Below are 13,085 nucleotides of genomic sequence, written 5' to 3' on the forward strand. Positions count from 1 at the left end.
CTGAGCCTCCCCCAGGGGCAGCAGATGGGGATGAAAGGGGAGCCTTGCGGTAGAGGCCAGGTCTGGGGAGAAGGGGGCATTGGTCAGGATCGGCTAGGTTATGTTGCAGTAACAACCCCCAGATCTCAGTGGCTTGAAACAACCCAGGTCATTTCTTGCGCACACTGTATATATGTACCTCAGTGCAGCTCATCTGGGGGCTCGCTGTCTCCCGACTCTGTGACTCAGGTTCACAAAGCAGATACCATTGCACAGGTGCTGGTTGCTGTAGCAGAGGGTCAAAGAACTCCAGACTGTGCTGTCCGATAGGGCAGCCACTAACCTTGTGTGGCTGATTGAGTTTAAATGAATAAAAATTAAGTATAATTTAAAATGTAGGGAATTCCCTGGTGGTCCAGTGGTTAGAACTCCGTGCTTCTGCTGCTGGGGGCCTGGGTCCAATCCCTGGTCAGAGAACTAAGATCCTGCAAGCTGCAAGGTGTGGCAAAATAAATAAATAAATAAATAAAATGTAGCTACTTAGTCACACTAGCTACATTCCCAGTGCTCAGTAGCTACATGTGGCTGGTGGCTACCGTATCAGACAGTGCGGCTATAGGACTCTTCCATCATCACAGAAATTTCCATCGGACGGCGCCCTTCTCCGGCAGTTCAACAGTCCAGCCCAAATATACATCCTTCCTTTTGCAACTCACACAGGAAGCTGGGATGTGCAGTCCTACTGTGTGCCCACAAGGTGGGGAGAATGAGAAGTATTTGGGGAACAGCTTGATGACCACCACCAAGAGTGGACCCTGGATCGAGCTGCGGGTCAGCAGAAGGGGAGATCCAGGTGGAAAGGGAGAGAAAGGAGAACTGGTGAGACCTGCAGGCAGAGGGCAGCTTGCAGGGGGACTAGAGCTGGTATGTGTGTCCCATAACATCATTCCCAACCCCAGGCCTCACTCCTACCCAGAAAAAAAGCCCTGAGGAATATGGTGATCAAGGGGCTACATGCCAGATAGAGGGAGGGGTCAGGGAGACAGCAGGAGGGATTCAGGTGAGACTTAGGGATACACTGTCCCTTAGGTCAGGACCCTGAAGACACCTGCAGAGGTGAGGGGTTGAGGAGTCTCCTGGGTCGAGCATGGCAGAAGCAGACTGATGTGTGCCATGAGGCTGGGGCATGGCTGAGATGACCTCTAAAGGACGCTGCTCCATTGAAGAATTGGCCCAGAAACCAGGCCTGGCCCTCCCCCCGCCTTTCCTGTTCACCTCAGCTAAACAGATCAGAAGGAAAAAGTCTGTTTGATTTTAATCTCAACGCAGGACACTGGAGATTACATTTTCCACGGAAAATGTCAGCCATTGCCTAAAATAGGACTTTGGAGAAAATGCTAGAAAGTGTATTTTTAGGTTACATGTTTTCCTCCTGGATTCCTGCAGCTCAGTGGGCTGCTTATTACTCCCCATGGTTCAGCTGCCAGGTGCAGACCCCAGACCTTTGAAACAGATGGTCAGGGGAGAGGTGCCCATGGGAAGAAATGCTGGCAGCTGCTCGAGCCGAAAGCAGGTGGACAGAGGCAAGGACCCATGTCAGGGAGGAGGAGAGAGGGAGAGCCAGCCTGGGGTGGGGCTCGGATGCTGCATGCTAACAAGCTCCCCAGCGACCCAGGGTGGGGCTGGGGGTGTAGACAAGAGGAGGCAAGGCTCAGGCTTGTTCTGGGAGGGGCCTCAGACAGCCGTGGGCAGGTCCCGAGCTCGGCAGGAGGAGGGAGAAGCCCGTCCAGGGCCCCTTTCCACAGACCCACAGATAGCCTTGCTGGCTGTGTGACCTTGTTCAAGCCACGAATCCACTCTGGACCTCACTCTTGCACCTGCGAAACGGGGTCGGAATTCCCTCCTGCCTCCCCTTTAGGCTGTTGGGAAGATTCCAAGACTTCAGGTACTGGGGCAGCCAGCTCCACCTGTAACATAGGTGCTTCGGGAAACAGGAGATAAAAGTGGAGCCCGTAAAGTGACAGCAGGTGTTTGGAAACATGGTTCTTCAAAATGTTCTGTGGTCTGGGCCTGGGCATGCCGGCTGCATCCTCACTGAGCTGGCCTGGAGCGGAGGGCCTGGGAGGGGACAAGCTGAGACTCAACCTCTAGGAACTGAACTGCGGTGGGTTTCTCAGTGCCCGGGATGCTGGCTGCTGGGGTCGTGCTCAGGGGGAGCCTGGGATGGGGTGGGGCTCAGAGGGACAGCAGTGCTGTGGGCCTTGTCCCTGTGGTCCTGGAGAAGCAGATGTGTCAGAGGTGGCCTGAGCCGATGTTCTCAATTTGAGGGAGGGGCTGCCCTGCCATGGGTGGGGGACATTGAATGGGACAGGTGGGCATCTGAGAAAGAGCAGTGCAGGGAGCTGTGAGAACTACCAACTCCCTGTGTGACCTCAGGGGTCCCTTCTCTTCTCCAGGCCTCAGTTACCCCTCTGTGCAATGGGGGAGTGTCTAGGAGGCTGCTCCTGGCTCCCGTCTTGTCCCAGGGTGAGCCAGGACACACCAGACCTTCCTCAACCAGAGTGAGGTGAGGGTGGGGGGTGGAAGCATCTGGGCTCAAACCATCTGTTCTGTGATCTCAGAGAACTGGGGTGATGTGTCCTGCCCATCGTGGAGGTCCCGGTGGGCACATGGGGAGCGGCTGCTCAAACTCCACTTTATAACCCAGTCATTTCTTGTCTCCCCATGGCTCCCGTGGCTGCCTGGATCCTGCAGAGCTCCCAACCGAGGAAGGTGAGCCTTGGGCCAGGCGGCCTATGAGGTCACCAGACGCCATCGTGGGCCATTCACTGTCAGGCCATGTCCTCCCCCCACCCCCGGCTGGGTGGGGCCTTGCTGAGCAACACCTCCCCCCACCCACCCCGGCATTGCCCATCTGTGCCTCTCAGGGCCTCGGGCTCTCCCTCTTCAAATGGTAGGGAGGGAGTGGGCCAGGTGGTCCTGAGGCCGCCCCTGCTCTGCGTGGAAGCAGGTCATCCGTCAGGGGCCCAGGCCTCATGCGGCGCTCCCGTTCCCAGGGAAGTCCCTGTGGGAGCTGGTGCTGGAGCAGTTTGAGGACCTCCTGGTGCGCATCCTGCTGCTGGCGGCCCTGGTCTCCTTCGTAAGTAGAGTCCCCATTTCATGGCATTGGGCAACCCGGGAGGGAGACCAGGTCAGGGCAGTGCTCAGAGGCCCAGGCTCTGAGCCACAGGGCTGTCCTCTCAGCTGTGGGCATCCCTGGGCCCCTGCCTGCCCCCTGCCCTTGCCCAAACCCTTGCAGCCCCCCGCACTGGACTCCCGGCTCCCATCTGTCCCCTGGCTGTCGGTGAGCTTGCAAAAGCACAGGTCTGACCCCGCCCCTCCTTGCCTTAGCACAGGGTTTCTCAGCATCAGCCCTGCTGACTTCTTGGACCAGATAATTCTTTGTGGTGGGAGCTGTCCTGTGAACTGTAGAATTTTTAGCAGCATCCCTGACCTCTGCCCACCAGATGCCAGTAGCACTCCCCACTTTTAACAATCAAGCCTACAGATGTTGCCAAATGTCCCTGGGGGGTGAAATCACCCCGGCTGTGAGCGCATTCTGTGACTGCCAGAGCTCCTCAGACAGACTCCAGGCCTTAACCTCCTGCAGCCTCCTCGTGGACGCTGCCCCTTGTTGCTGTCCCCCGTCCGCCCTGCTCAGACTCCTTCTGCACCTGCAGGGCCACGGGGCCAGAGTGGAGCGCTGGGGAAGGGGAACACCAGTGGCTGAGCAGCAGAGACCCAACGATCACGCAGGGAATGGAGCCCTGGGGGTGCATGTGACTCCTGCTCCAGGCCCCTCCAGCCAGGAGGGGCCCAGCCAGCTGTGTCTGACCCCCCAGGCCACTCACTGTTGCTTGGAAACGGAGGACTCTTAAAAAAGAAAAGTCTGTCCAGGCAGGTGCCCAAAACAGCTGAGCCAAAAGGGTTCTGGTACCCTCTCCACGGAACAGATGGACACACAGGCCTGGAGAGGATGACAAGTACCCACCTGGGCCAAGAGGTGGGAACGGACTTGAACCAGGTCTCGCGCCTCCAGGCCTGGGCTCTGGCTGGAATCATGGTCCTCTGGTCTGTGAACCGTGAACTTGAGCCTGCAGCGGGATCGCCTGGGCTGCTTAAAACACAGACTGCTGGGCCCCGCCCCAGAGTTTCTGACTGGGGAGGTCTGGGATGGACACCCAGGATTTGCATTTCTGACAAGTTCCCGGGTGATGCTACTGCTGCTCCTGGTCTGGGCACACCACGCCTGCTCCGAGAACCACCGCCTGGCAGGTGGTGACACCTCCTGCTGGCTGTCGCACAACGTCCCCATGTCCCTGAAAGTGGGTGGGGTGGGACATGGGCTCTGGTGGTCACTACCTGCAGGGACTGGACTTCCTAAGCCAAGGCCTTCTGAGAGCAGACCTCTCTAGGTCCGGGGCTCCCCAGGGGTATTTTCCCCAAAATGGGAGCAGACAGAGACCCAGCACACAAAGGAAATGGCAAGCAGACCCTGGCCCACGGCATAGCCTAAACTCACCAGCTTTGATCCCGGCAGGTCCTGGCCTGGTTCGAGGAGGGTGAGGAGACCACAACTGCCTTCGTGGAGCCCCTGGTCATCATGCTGATCCTTGTGGCCAATGCGATCGTGGGCGTGTGGCAGGTGGGAGGCTCAGTGGTGGGACTGGGCCCTGGGGTCTCCCAGCTGCTGGGTGTGACCTCCATCTGGTCCTGGAATCCTGCAGGTCCTTCTGCTTCCAGATCCATCCCAAGCCCTAAGGGTGTCACTCCAAGGGGGTGGCCTGCTGGGGCCAGCAGGGACAGACAGCCTTCCTGCCTCTGCAGGAACGCAATGCTGAGAGTGCCATTGAGGCCCTGAAGGAGTATGAGCCTGAGATGGGCAAGGTGATCCGCTCGGACCGCAAGGGCGTGCAGCGGATCCGCGCCCGGGACATCGTCCCCGGAGACATCGTGGAAGTGGCAGGTGCGTTGGGGGCCTCCGCCCTTCATTATGTGACGCGGATGAGCCCATCCTTCTCTTTCTGACTATATATGCAGAGGGGGTAGCTGTTGGGTTCCTCTAAAGCTCTTTGGCCAAAACCCCATCGGACAGATAAGGGAACTGTAGGCCAGGGGACAGCTCAGGCCTCTGCCTCCCAGCCCCAGCCTTGGTTTCTGGGAGCCCTCCTGGCTTTCCCGGGAGGTGGCACCCAAAACCACCCTCAGCCAAGCTATTCTCCCTCCACAGTGGGAGACAAAGTGCCCGCTGACCTCCGTCTCATCGAGATCAAGTCTACCACGCTGAGAGTGGACCAATCCATCCTGACCGGTGAGGCCTGGAGGCCGGAACCAGGGGCGGCTGGGTCAGGGGACAGAGGTGCCTTCACGTGGGGCTTCTCATTTCTGATTCCGCATCCAGGTGAATCTGTGTCTGTGACCAAGCACACGGATGCCATCCCAGACCCCAGAGCTGTGAACCAGGACAAGAAGAACATGCTGTTTTCTGTAAGTGCTTGGGATGCCTGGGGCCTTTGCCTGGACGATGATGATAAAGATAGTAACATTTAGATTAATCAGCTGAAGCCCTGTGGGAAAGAACCTCATCCGTTATTAAGAATACGTACAAACTTATAGTAATAATAATAGCTGTGTTTACTGAAGGCTGTGTGCTTGGCCCTGTTCTAAGCCCTTTACCTGTATTAATTTATTTAATCCTCACAGCGCCTTTGAAATAAGTACTCTTGTCGGCATTTTCCAGCAAGGAAGCAGGCACAGAGAGGTTAAGTAAGTTGCCCAAAGTCACACAGCCAGCGAGTGACAGAGCTGGGATGTGGAGTCAGACTCCTGATTCCAGAGCTTTTCCTCCTACCTGCTAGGCTTATCCTGCCTTAAACTGGAGAGAGGCAGAGCCTCTCTTGCCTCAACAGAATCCTCTAGAGGGAGAAGCATTGCCAAAATGGAGGAGGATATCAGGAACAGTCCATTTCTCAGATAGGAAAACTGATCCCCAAGGCAAGATTCCAAGCCACCCAGCTCTTCTCAGGGAGAGTGATGGGTTCAGCTCTGGTGGGAGGGATCAGCCCCTGTGGCCTTAGAGGGGCTTAACCAGTGATGCTCACAGGTTGCCCATGGAGGCCACAAGGAGGGGTCAGGCCAATTGGCAGTGGCCCTGGGCACTAAGTTATTAAAGTCTCCCCAGAAGTGAACAGAAATGGAGAAAGTGATATACACCCACAGCTCTTCTTGAGGAGAGCACCCTGCCTAGGTGCCTGGAAGCTTGGGACAAGCTGCCTTGGGTGGGGAGGGAACACCAAGGGGCATGTTCAGGCATTAGAAGCTGTCACTGGAAGCTTTCTAAGGAGGGTGCCCTGGCTAACTGCAGGTCATTTCCTTAGCGGAGGGGCCCGTAAGCGGGGGCAGGAGCTGCATGGCTCAGGGCAGAAGGGACGCTGAGGCTACCAGAACCCAACTTCTCTCCAGCCTCAGCATAGCACACCTGTCTGAAAGGGACCGAGTTATGAGCCTCCTCAGAGCAGCTGTGTCTCGGGCCTCTGTTGGACCATTTTACAGCAGAGGACACAGAGGCTCAAGGCTGGCTGGCACTTGCACCAGGGCTTGGGGATTTTACTGGGGCCTTGGGAATGGATGGACTTCAGCTCAAATTTTCTGGATTCTTCAGTAAATATTTATCGACTGTTTACCTGAGATCACGGTCAGCCACACTCCTGTGTGGCTGTATCGGTCGTTTATGAGCTGAATTTTGATGGGTTGGTGCTGTGCTGTGCTGGTTGGTCATACTGTCAATATCAGCTGGTGCTTCCTCTGTGCCAGGCCCCCCATGCTAGGCACTGGGGACGTGGCACTGAACGAAGTCCCTGCCTTCACAGAGCTGACACTGTCCTAGCGATGACAGTGATGCCTCGAGACTACACAGTGGCATACCCCTGGGAGCACTAAGTATGGAGACAAAGAAAACCAAGGAGGGGATAAGAGCCCTAACCCCAGCCTGAAGGGATCAGGGGTTCTGGGCCCCAGTTGGGGTGCTAACCAGCCCTTTCCTTATCCCTCCCTCGGCCAGGGCACCAACATCGCATCGGGCAAGGCGGTGGGTGTGGCAGTGGCCACGGGCTTGCACACGGAGCTGGGTAAGATCCGGAGTCAGATGGCGGCCATGGCCCCAGAGCGGACGCCCCTGCAGCAGAAGCTGGATGAGTTTGGGCAGCAGCTGTCTCGCGCCATCTCTGTGATCTGCATGGCCGTGTGGGTCATTAACATCGGTCACTTTGCTGATCCGGCCCACGGCGGCTCTTGGCTCCGAGGTGCTGTCTACTACTTCAAGATTGCCGTGGCCCTGGCGGTGGCCGCCATCCCTGAAGGCCTCCCGGCTGTCATCACTACATGCTTGGCACTGGGCACACGGCGCATGGCCCGCAAGAACGCCATCGTGCGGAGTCTGCCCTCCGTGGAGACCCTGGGCTGCACCTCGGTCATCTGCTCTGATAAGACGGGCACACTCACCACCAATCAGATGTCGGTCTGCCGGGTGAGTGGCTGCAGCCAGCTTGGGTATTGCTGTGTGATGTTTGGCAGGCTAGGCTCCCTCTCTGGGCCACTCCCTGACTCCTTTTTGGCCAGAGGTGGAGGAGAGAACCTGTGTGCTGCCCCATGGTGGGGAGCAGATCCAGGTTCTCATGGGGCAGAGCAGCAAAGCCTGGCTGGACATGCATCATTAGGACCCATGTGTCACTCTGTAGGGTCCTGGCAGGCCACTGCCCATCTGTGAACCTCAGTTTCCCCCTCTGAAGTTTGGGTGTGCAAGCCCTGCCAGGTAATCATAAAGGATACAGGGGACGGTCAAGTACAGCCTGGGCATCTGATCCAAGCTGGGCCTGGACCCAGGTTCGTTTTTTTCTCCTTCTTCTTTTTTTTTTTTTAGAAATTTATTTATTTATTTATTTTTGGCTGCGTTGGGTCTTTGTTGCTGCGTGCGGGCTTTCTCTAGTTGTGGCGAGCAGGGGCCACTCTTCGCTGTGGTGCATGGGCTTCTCATTGCGGTGGCTTCTCTTGTTGCAGAGCACGGGCTCTAGGCGCGTGGGCTCATTAGTTTTGGCACGAGGGCTCAGTAATTGTGGCTTGCAGGCTCTAGAGCGCAGGCTCAGTAGTTGTGGCACACAGGCTTAGTTGCTCTGTGGCATGTGGGATCTTCTGGACCAGGGACTGGACCCAGGTTCTATCCTTCACCACCATGACTCTCTGTGGTCAACGCCTATCACCAGATACGCCAGCTCCAGTGACCTGGGAAGGGCCCAGGCAGGAATTATTCATTCCCTGGCACTTGATCCCAGATCCTGGGCTGCTGCCCACGTGCTTCAGGGAGTCTGGCTGAGACTCCAGCAGGCCCCTGGGGTAGAGGAGTGGGTGGCGTGACGGTGAAGCTTTCGGATTTCCCACTCCCTAGGTCCCCCAGTCACTCCTCTCCCACCCCTGCTCCCATAATCTGCCCACTGGGCCTGGGAAACCCAGGCTCTATATCTGAGACCTTAGTCCCCCACAGAAGCCCATCAGGAGCTGCCATGGGGTTGGGGGCACCAGCACGCTTCACTGCCCTGCAGCCCCTGACCTGCTAGAATCCCTAGTAGGGCTTCATTTGAATAGTCCTACTAGGGATTCTGAAATAACGGTTTGAAAAACACAGTATAGGGAAGTCGTAGGGGCCTTACATACTGGATGATGGGCTAAGAAACTTGACTTCTCAGGGGCTCTGCTGGCTGGAGGGCTGTCCCCAGGGGCAGGGAGGAAAGTGCAATGGAAGGGATGTTTATTGAGCACCTGCTGGGTGCTGGGCTGGCCATTGGCTTGGGAATGTGCAGTGAGGCAGTTTCCAGGAAGCAAGCATTATCTCCCTGGCAGAGCTGGCTGACAGATGAGGACATGGGCTGCCCTGGGAGAGGTGAGCCCCCTGTCCCTCAGGGGCACAGGTAGGGGTGGGCCCTGCGGGCAGGAGCTCACTCTCTGGGGACAGGGGTCTGTGCCTCAGGATGCTATGTAGGTTTCCTCCCTTGGAGGTCAGGAACTCATTCCCTTGAAGGGCAAGGAGGGGCAGCTGCACTCTGATCCCACTTTCTCCCCATTACCAGTGGGGAAACTGAGGCTTAGGTGCTCCGCCAGGGGTCACATAGTGAGATGGGCAAGGACCCAGGCTTCCTGTCCCAGCTCAGGGCTCTGTCAAGCTGGCAGCTGCCCCAGAACATTGAAGAATCTGCCATAAATCTCTCATGGGTCTAGAGCAAAGGACAAGCCCGAACTGGACACACCTGGGCAGGGCAGAGAGGCCCGGCCTCAGCCTGGACGCAGTACTCTTACACTTCACCTCCAAGACCCTGGGGGAGGGAAGGCCGGTACCTCCTCTGGAGACCCACAGGACACCACCCTGGGGTCAGCCTTGAGTCAGACTGGCTGCCCAGGGAGGAGGGCCTGCCTGAGCACGCCCCTGCGCTCCCCAGATGTTCGTGGTAGCCGAGGCCGAAGCGGGTACCTGCAGTTTGCACGAGTTCACCATCTCGGGCACCACGTATGCCCCGGAGGGCGAAGTGTGAGTGCTCGGCGAGGGGGCTCAGGTGGGCGGGGTTTCCTGGTGGGCGGAGCTATGTAGGACAGCTCTGAGAGCTGTCATTGGCGAGGCCTCTCGGGGGGGCCAAGAGGCTGGGCCTTGCCCAGGGGCTGGGACAAGGGCACCGTACTGACAGCTCTGGCCCCACAGGCGGCTGGGGGGGTGGCCTGTGTGCTGCGGGCAGTTTGACGCGCTGGCGGAGCTGGCGACCATCTGCGCCCTGTGCAATGACTCAGCGCTGGACTACAACGAGGTGGGCCCCTGCTCCCCTTCGTGACCCCCCTAATATCCAGGCGCTCAGAGCAGACCTTTCTCCCAGAGTATCAGAGCTCGCAGGATTGGAGGTCCCTGCCCCTTTGGGGTGCCACACCCCAGGAGCACCGCCATCCTTGTCCACTCCACACTGCCACCCCTCCTTCTTCCTCAGGCTGGCTCTGGAACCCTGCTCGGGGCTCTTGGGCTGTGGGGGACTGTAATGTAAAGGGCAGAAGGCCCAGGGGTGCCTGGGGGAAGAGGTTTGGGGGACAAGGCTAAGAAGTGTCTAAAGCAGAAGGCACAGCCCAGAAACGGGCATTGAATGCTCTTCCCTGTGGCTGGAGCATGTGGGAGGCCGCTCCTGCCTGTTGGGGCGGGGGCGCTTGGCCAAGTCAGTCTGATGCCCAGCTGAGGGCAGTAGACAGACACCAAAGGGTTTGGAGCAGGAGAGTGATACGGTCAGATCTGCATTCACAGAAGGTCACCCAGGCTTCTGTGTGGAGGACAGAGCAGACTGGGCAAGACCCGAGCCGAGGAGCCCCTTGTGGTCATCCAGGCCGGAGAGGTGCCAGCTGAGTCCTGGCTGGGGCTCCAGGGAGATGGGGGGAGGCATGGGTAGCTCTCATTGGAGAGAGAGTTTGGAGCCCAGATCCTGGGACTTGGTGACTGGTTAGGTGAAAGAGGGAGGAGGTCAGGGTAGCTTGTAGTTGCTGTCCCGGCTGGGACTGTCATGGGAGTGGCAAAATAGGGAGGGGGAGAGGTAGCCTGAGGGTCCCCAGGGAACAAAGTCCAACAGGCAGCAGCTGTACGTGTGGGCTTGGAGCTCAGGAGAGAGGTTGCAGTGGGCTGGGTGGGCCCTGGCCGTCATGAGCCCGTGAAGGATGGGAGAGGCCAGGGGCATATGAGGCCTCAGGGAGAGTGGGGGGTACAGAAGGAGCAGGGCCCAGACAGCAGGTTTAGAAAGAGGAACCTGGTGAAGGAAGCTGAGAAGCGTGAGCAGAGAGTGATTCGGAGGACAGGAAAGGCGCATGGCCGTTGATGTCAGGGGAGGAGGGAGGATCAGAAGGGAAGGTGCGCATCAGTGCCAGATGCTTCCCAGGCCAGCTGGGCTGGGAAGGGCCCACAGGCCTGGTGCAAAGGAGGTTACAGGTGATTCTGGCCAAGGGAGCTCCAGGGGGCAGGGAGCGTGTGGGAGGTGAGGCTGGGGGCCGCCCTGCCCCTCACTCCCTGTACCTGGGCCCCACTAGGCGAAGGGCGTGTATGAGAAGGTGGGAGAGGCCACGGAGACGGCCCTGACTTGCCTCGTCGAGAAGATGAATGTTTTTGACACGGACCTGCAGGCCCTGTCCCGGGTGGAGCGAGCTGGGGCCTGCAACACGGTGAGCAGCTTGAGGGTTCGGCCACAGGCCGCGTGGCTGGGGCTTCTGGGGCATCTGGAGAAGGGAAGGAAGGGAATGAAGTCCTGGGAGGCTTCTGGGAGGAGGAGGGCCCTCAGACCCCTAGTGAGACTGGTCTAGGGGGAAAAGAGAAGAAAAGCTGAGTGTGGGCAAGGACTCAGAGTCGGGAATTACACAGCGTGGTCAGGAAATGGCAACTCTGGGGCATTTCTGGGGCTGGAGACGGGGAGAGAGGCCTTGAATGCCAGGGTCAGAAGAAGGTAGACAACATCGTGCAGGGAGCAAGAGGCTCTTCCCGGGGCTGAGCAGCTGGCAAGGAAGCAGCCAGAGTTGCTGGCTCTGCCCCTCACACCCTGACCCACCTGGGCCCTGCAGGTCATCAAGCAGCTGTTGCAGAAGGAGTTCACCCTGGAGTTCTCCCGAGACCGGAAGTCCATGTCGGTGTACTGCACGCCCACCCGCCCTGGCCTGGCGGCCCAGGGCAGCAAGATGTTTGTGAAGGTGGGCCTGCCTGACCAGCCTGGGGCCTCTGAAGAGCCAGAGCCTGCAGCGGTGGGAGACTGGGGGAGGTGTGAGGCCCTCTGTCAAAGCCACGACTCCAGAACAAGGGTGGTCAGCCTGCCACGGGGAACTGGGAGTGGGATCCACGTGTGGGGCAGATAAAGCCAGAGCCAGACGCTGAGGCCTGCCCCTCCTTGTGGTCCCAGCTCTGGGCTGAGAGGCACTGCCTCGCCACATGACCTTGCGGTCACCGTACCCCCATGTGGGCCTCGGGCTCCCCATCTGAACAGCAGGTCAGGCTGGAAGGCCTTGGAACCCCTTTTGCTTCTGATGGGGAGTGTTGAGGGGGTTGGTATGCAACTTTGGTGCTTTGTATTTTGGAAACCGAGTCCCACGTTCCCATCCAGACCCCCGTTCACGTCTTCACGCGCAGTGGGGGGTTTTAACCTCTTTGGAAATGACAAGCTTCTGTCCTGGGAGCTTGGGCTGCTGAAAAAACCTAGCATTTGGAATGCCCTTTGAGGAGGGGGACGAGGCACTGATGGAGGATTCAGAGGCCCTTCCCAGGCCTCGGGCGAGATCCGGGTTGAGACCCCAAGGCCGCTGAGTAGCCCGGCACCCACAAGACCACCTTCCCAGAGCCACACCCCACACACCCTCAGCAGGGCTCTGTTCCTGGCCCCGCTGCCGAGCACCCCACAGAACTGGGGTCCCGGTAGCAGCAGGCTGGCAGGGAGGCAGGGCCTGCAGGAGGGCTGCCATTCCCACCCCATCCCCCAAAATGCTGCAGCAGGCCTTCTCAGCTGCAAGTTGGTGAGGGGAGGGTGCCTCCGCATGGGCTTCACACGGTGTCACACCCTGTGTGAGCCCCCTTCCCTCTGGGCTTTCTCACAGTGGGGCCTAATTGGTTCCCTCTTGAGCTTCCAAAGAATGGATTCTGGTCTGTGCCTTGCTGTGTGTCCCCTTGGGTGACCTTTCCCCGTATCTGGGCCTCAGTTTCCTCGATTAGGCAGGAGGGAGGGAAGGAGTCCTGACTGACGGACTTGTCTCCTCCCCTACCCCACGCGGCAGGGGGCACCTGAGAGTGTGATCGAGCGCTGCAGCTCAGTCCGCGTGGGGAGCCGCACGGTATCCCTGAACACCACCTCCAGGGAGCAGATCCTAGCCAAGATCCGGGACTGGGGCTCAGGCTCGGACACACTGCGCTGCCTGGCACTGGCCACCCGGGATACGCCCCCGAGGAAGGAGGACATGCAACTAGACGACTGCAGCAAGTTTGTGCAGTACGAGGTGGGTGCTGGGCCCCAGGGCTGGGAGCCACA

General features: G+C 58.7%; 1 protein-coding gene across 1 annotated transcript in view; it reads left to right on the plus strand.

Annotated features, from left to right (window-relative positions):
• ATP2A3 (ATPase sarcoplasmic/endoplasmic reticulum Ca2+ transporting 3) overlaps nucleotides 1-13,085 on the plus strand; it is a 30,109-nt gene that overhangs the window by 6,768 nt on the left and 10,256 nt on the right. The window contains exons 2-13 of the mRNA XM_060080582.1: nucleotides 2,734-2,751; nucleotides 3,036-3,118; nucleotides 4,559-4,663; nucleotides 4,846-4,984; nucleotides 5,249-5,329; nucleotides 5,420-5,505; nucleotides 7,079-7,543; nucleotides 9,504-9,592; nucleotides 9,761-9,863; nucleotides 11,113-11,244; nucleotides 11,638-11,763; nucleotides 12,835-13,053. Of these exons, the coding sequence (XP_059936565.1) occupies nucleotides 2,734-2,751; nucleotides 3,036-3,118; nucleotides 4,559-4,663; nucleotides 4,846-4,984; nucleotides 5,249-5,329; nucleotides 5,420-5,505; nucleotides 7,079-7,543; nucleotides 9,504-9,592; nucleotides 9,761-9,863; nucleotides 11,113-11,244; nucleotides 11,638-11,763; nucleotides 12,835-13,053 (1,646 nt within the window). The remainder of the gene's footprint in view (nucleotides 1-2,733; nucleotides 2,752-3,035; nucleotides 3,119-4,558; nucleotides 4,664-4,845; nucleotides 4,985-5,248; nucleotides 5,330-5,419; nucleotides 5,506-7,078; nucleotides 7,544-9,503; nucleotides 9,593-9,760; nucleotides 9,864-11,112; nucleotides 11,245-11,637; nucleotides 11,764-12,834; nucleotides 13,054-13,085) is intronic.

Source organism: Mesoplodon densirostris, chromosome 18 (assembly GCF_025265405.1).
Source record: "Mesoplodon densirostris isolate mMesDen1 chromosome 18, mMesDen1 primary haplotype, whole genome shotgun sequence".
In the NCBI taxonomy this organism is placed as follows: domain Eukaryota; kingdom Metazoa; phylum Chordata; class Mammalia; order Artiodactyla; family Ziphiidae; genus Mesoplodon; species Mesoplodon densirostris.